This window comes from Echinops telfairi, unplaced genomic scaffold (genome assembly GCF_000313985.2).
Source record: "Echinops telfairi isolate 266 unplaced genomic scaffold, ASM31398v2 ScPeMD7_7469;HRSCAF=8507_0, whole genome shotgun sequence".
Taxonomy (NCBI): Eukaryota; Metazoa; Chordata; class Mammalia; order Afrosoricida; family Tenrecidae; genus Echinops; species Echinops telfairi.
The window spans coordinates 20845618-20850893 of record NW_022111372.1 but is presented as its reverse complement, the minus strand read 5'-3'; the positions used below and the strand labels follow the sequence as shown (position 1 = coordinate 20850893).

Sequence of the window (5276 nt, the reverse complement as noted above, 5' to 3'; positions counted from 1 at the left end):
TAGCATCCATCACTGGGAACCAAATCATTCTTTTAATAATCTAATGCCTTGCTTCCTTTGACCAATAATATTAAGATAGCCAAGTCACTTAGCTTATTTCAATATACAGATAATTTCTTATTTGCAATGGAGCTCCATTCTGATTATTCCATTGTAATAGGTTTTGATGTAAGTTGTAAGTCTAATACTCCTTTGCTTTTACTTTTCATCATTATTGCCTTTTATTATCAGTATTTTAATAAATCTGATCTTCTTTGGGGTTGAAGAATACTACACACAAACTTAAAGATATATTTTAACATTTATTAGTATATATTACTTACTAAAGATAAAAAGTAAAAACTATGGTTCTAAGTGTAGTTCATCATATGTTATGATTCACAGGCTTCTTGTAATGATCAAGCCCTGTAGTGCTTTGCAGAAGTCTAAAGAACAGAAATATGGTGAAGGGAGACAGCAGACAGTGTAAGACAGGACATAACAACAACAATATATCATTGATTAAGGATTCATAAGGGTGGGAGGGTGGGGAAAACTGAGGAGCTGATACCAAGGGCTCAAGTAGAAAGAAAATGTTTTGGAAATGTTGATAGCAACATATGTACAAGTGTGCTTAATACAATCGAATGATGGGTTGTCATCAGATTTGTCAGAGTGTCCTCCCCACAAAAAATGATTAATTAAAAATAAAAAGAATAGAGGGAGTCTAGATAGTTCAGTGATGCTTCCAACTTCTAACTAATAAGTTGACAGTTCAAGTCCACCTCCAGGCACCCTAGATGAAAGGCCGAAGCATATCTGCTACCAAAGATTGCAGTCTTCAAAGTCCTGTGCAAATATTGGCTCTATGGCAACTGCTTTGTTTTGGGTTTGAAGAACAGAAAAGTACAGGTTGTAAGCTTCCCTTGAATCCTTGTTACCCCTTTAATAAGCACACTGTAGAAGCCCGTAGACACCTGCATTCTTGTTAACCATTGATTGGCAGGTGAGAGTTTGCCTATTAACCCTAAAATCACTATTCACTGATGTTATGGTCTACAGCTGAGGAATGGTGGGTGCTGGTCTAAGTGGCGATAATAGATACTTTGAAGAATCAAAACAAACTTATTTTTATGAGTGTGGAGACATCAGGAGCTGTGGCTAAACAACACCCTAATGAGCTGTTGAACCATTATTGTTCCGGGAAATGAGAAGGAAGAGAGTCTGGAGACTATTTTGACACCCACCAGTGAAGGTATATAAAGTCGTCAGTCTTCTGCCTTCGTGACACCATTGAACACCAAATAGTATACACTAAGGATTCATGTCTGTTCTTGGCTATTCTGGGGTGTGTGATGCCACGCCCTGCAGCACTCACTGTTACATCCCTGTGACTCCTTCTGTGGCTGTTTGCTCGAGAGATGAAAATCCCACCTGTGGACTCTGCTTACCCAGTCGCTACCAAGGAAATCTCTGGCTCCTGGATAACTGCCAAGAGTCCTACGGGGAAGTCCTGAGCTGTGAATCTCTGAGCTGTGAGCCGCAGACCTGCGCATCGCGTTGTGAACCCTCAGTCATCTGTGTGCCGTGCAACTCTCCGTCCCTGGGAAAAGTGCGAAGTGCCTGTGAAACTACGAGCATCAGATCCAGCCCCAGCTGCAGCCCATGCCCTCAGACAATGGGGTATGTATCCAATTACTCCACACCCATCCAACATCCATCGAAAACCTGCCAGACCCTTCGCAATGATTCCAAGTGCTTTGTTCAATTTAACAACGTATCCAAGAGCTACCGACCCATAAGCTACTGCAGCCCAGGCAGCTTTGGGTATAGAAGCTTCCAAAGTCTTGGCTTAAGCCCCAGTGGCTTTTCACCATCTTGTTATATTGCCAGCAGCTGCCGGCCTCAAAGTTATTTAACAAGAAATTGCCAATACCTGAGTTCCAGGCCTATCAGCTGCCGACCTCTGAGATACGTTCCTGGAATGTGCAGGTCTCTGAGCGGTATACCCAGTACCTTCCCTCCTTTGAGGTATTTGTGCAGTAGTATCAGACCTTGGAATTAGTATTGATCACCTGAACATTTATGCTAGCTTCAAATTGCCCAAAGAGGCAGATAGTGCTAGTTAGCTTCCTCAACTTTCTGTAGAACCACTTTATATTCCTTAAGACTGCTGTTAGATTAACTTCAAACACAATTCCAGGGTTTATTCACTACAAATGCTATGGCCTGTAGGACTTTGTTTTGTTTTTCCTTTCTTCTTGTCGCTGTTAATTTATGTCGAAGGCCAATTCCGAAGATAATATGATTTTTTTCTGAAATTGTCTAAAATGGACGCACTGAAAAGATTATCTACCAAACACAATGATCACCATCTTTTCTATGTAGCCGTCATTGTCTCTTGTCTACCAGCACAAGTATAACCTGTCTTTCCTTGATGAACTGTAGCAACTCTTGCTTCCAGCATGATCTTTCATATGGCTTTGGAATACATTTGTGGATCACCTAACTGGCATCTCGCTGATGAACTAAGAAGTAGCTTTATTTAAATATACTGAGTGGAGCCATTCCCTCTTTGCTCTGGTGACTGCTTATCTGGACATGGAACCATCAAGGACTGACTAGCTCAAAGCAGAAGACCTTCAGCAAACCTTGTCTTCCAAAGAAACCTTAAAAAATGCAATGGACTGCTACTTAGTATTTAGGAGTAGGAAGTAGCAGGGTGGGAAGTAGCAGGAGTAGAGAAATTATTTGTTGGAAGAATCAAAAAATGTTTTTTATGTACTCTATGATTAGAAATATTATTTGTTCAGGATCTTTGCAAAACTTTTCTCTGATGAATTGTTGCTTTCTGAAAAACCTTCCAGTTCATAATTAATAAACAGATTTTATCTGCAATTTATAGTTTCATTAAGTGTTATTTCATGGATCTAAAAAATGATCAGTGTCATGGCCATATGGAAAGCATTGTCCAAAGGTAAGTTTCTTGCTGTTTGGTTTATAGTATAATTTTAAAATGTAAAGAATGCAGAACACAAAATTATGGGAGCTTTATTTGTTTTGTTCTTCTTTTAACACATTGAAAATTCTTTCTTTGAGGTCATGTGGTTGAAATTTATATAGGGATATTTCAGGAAAATATTTTTAAAGTCAACATAATAAAAAGTATATAAATATTAAACATATGTATATTTTCTTATACAGTGCATTCACTGATTGGATTTATACATAAAGATTCGACTTTAAAGTCACTTAATAGTCAGCCAGCAAGAGAGTGATTTAACCTTTATAAAGGTCTCATCTGAAACCCCAAAACTATCTTTGTGTGAATGATAACATTCATCCGAACTGTTATAGAAGCTGTACATAAATGCTAATTAAAATAAAAGGAAATGGCCTCCAAAGACGGTTTTAAGGAGAAGTTAACAAGGTTGAAATAAATGTTCAATATCAATAGACAGTATGTAAAAATAATACTTTTGGAACATAGAATGTGGATAGCATTTTGTTTTGTGTTCAATAATCCTATTTTGTAAATGAATGTAACATAAAAGGAATATTAATTCAGTGATCCTTTTTGATCTTGGCTGGGGACAACCAAGTCACTCCACTGAAATGTCAGAGGGTTGTATTTGTTGAAAAAAAAAATTATATACAGACAGTTCCACAATTAGAATAAAACTTCATCCCTAACTGTGTCTTAGAATCAAATTTGTAGATCATTTAAGGCAGGTGCATACAATTAGTCTTATATTAGTGCAAGAAAAAAGTTCAAATCCTTCTCAGTCATTATAAAACAACACGAAACAAGCGAAGGTGACTGTGGCAGAGGATTTGTGCTGAAACAATTCTGTCAAAGTGAGGATAAGATCCAAGCTGTGGCTACGTGAACTGTTGTCAGCCAGAGGCGGCCTGAATATATAATTGTCTTTATGATCATGCATCAGGTTAAGCGCTCTAACATAGGACAAAGGTTTAAGCATGTTCAAATAATTACAGTGTATTCTAAGAGCATTTGGCTGTCCAAACTAAACCTGCATTCTCTCACTTGATAAACATTAGTGGAAAACCCATTCTTTGAGACATTGATTAAAACCCTTTGGGATATAAAGATTTATAGACCTTTTCTCAATAATTATACAGAGAAGAAACATACTCATACATATTTTCCCAACTATTTTAAGCATAATATAGGAAATTCACAGGGAGGAAATTAGGTTATTTGTAACCAGAAGAATAAGAAAATGCTTAGTGGGAAAAATAGCAATTGAGTGATTCTGAATGATAGGAGAACTTGAATATGAATATGCTAAGATGGGAATAGGAACAGGGATGATAAATAATTTAAAAAGAAGTATATTTTTCAGTTTGACTTGAATAACTGCTACTACTATTGCCATTACTACTACTACTACTATTACTAGTAGTACTACTACTAGTACTACTACTACCACCACCACAAGTTTCCATCAAATCTAACCACCCATGCAAGTTTCTGAGATTGTAAATCTTTAGGGGAGTAGAAAGCCTTGTGTTTCTCCAGCGGAGTTCCTGGCCAGTTGAACTGTGAACCTTGTGATTAGCAACCCAACATGTAACACACTATGTCTCCAGGCCTTCTGACCTGTATAAAGTAAAATAAACAAAAGTTAACACAAAATCTGCAGTGAAGAAAAATGCTGCAACACATATAGGACATTATAGTAAAAATCTAGGCTAGGGGGGACTTTTGAAATAAGAAATGTACCCCAAAAAGCAACAGCTACGAAATGAAAGATTTATGAATATAATTTTACATTAAAAAGATTCTGATAATTGTATACATCTTGTGAAGAAATTAAAAACAAAAGAAGACATATAGAAAACTTATGTAACATGTGTGACAAAATTGGACGTGACATTATGAGAATGGCTACTAATTAAAAGAAAAAAAGAAGACACAAAGGATTCAGTAGAAAGATGAATCTGAGTAGGCAATTGAGCAAAAGAGATATACAAGTACTCCAATGCAACCAAACAGGTTTTCTATTCAATAATTTGTTGTTCTGCTGTTGGTTGTTGCTAGGTGCTATTGAATCATTCCCAGTACATAGCAACCCCCTTAAGAAAAAAGTGTGCCAACCGCATAAATGTTGCTATGTTTGAACTCATTGTTGCAACCTCCATCAATGCATGCCACGAAGGGTCTATATCCTTTACGCTGAGCTTCTAGTTTACTGAGGTAGTTAAATATTGTGCCAACCTGAAAAATTTTTTTTCAGTGGGGTTAATAACACATGTGGGGTTAATTGAAGGTC

At 37.1% G+C, this 5276-nt stretch overlaps 1 protein-coding gene across 1 annotated transcript; it reads left to right on the top strand.

Annotated features, from left to right (window-relative positions):
• The first annotated feature begins 1303 nt into the window (after positions 1-1303).
• LOC101644714 (keratin-associated protein 24-1) lies at positions 1304-2044 on the top strand. Its single transcript, XM_004713110.1, has one exon. It carries the CDS (start codon positions 1304-1306, stop codon positions 2042-2044), a length of 741 nt encoding a protein of 246 aa, XP_004713167.1.
• The last annotated feature ends 3232 nt before the right edge of the window (positions 2045-5276 follow it).

Excerpts from the sequence above, each read along its gene's own strand:
- LOC101644714 (XM_004713110.1), top strand. The coding sequence starts at position 1,304 with ATGTCTGTTCTTGGCTATTCTGGGGTGTGTGATGCCACGCCCTGCAGC.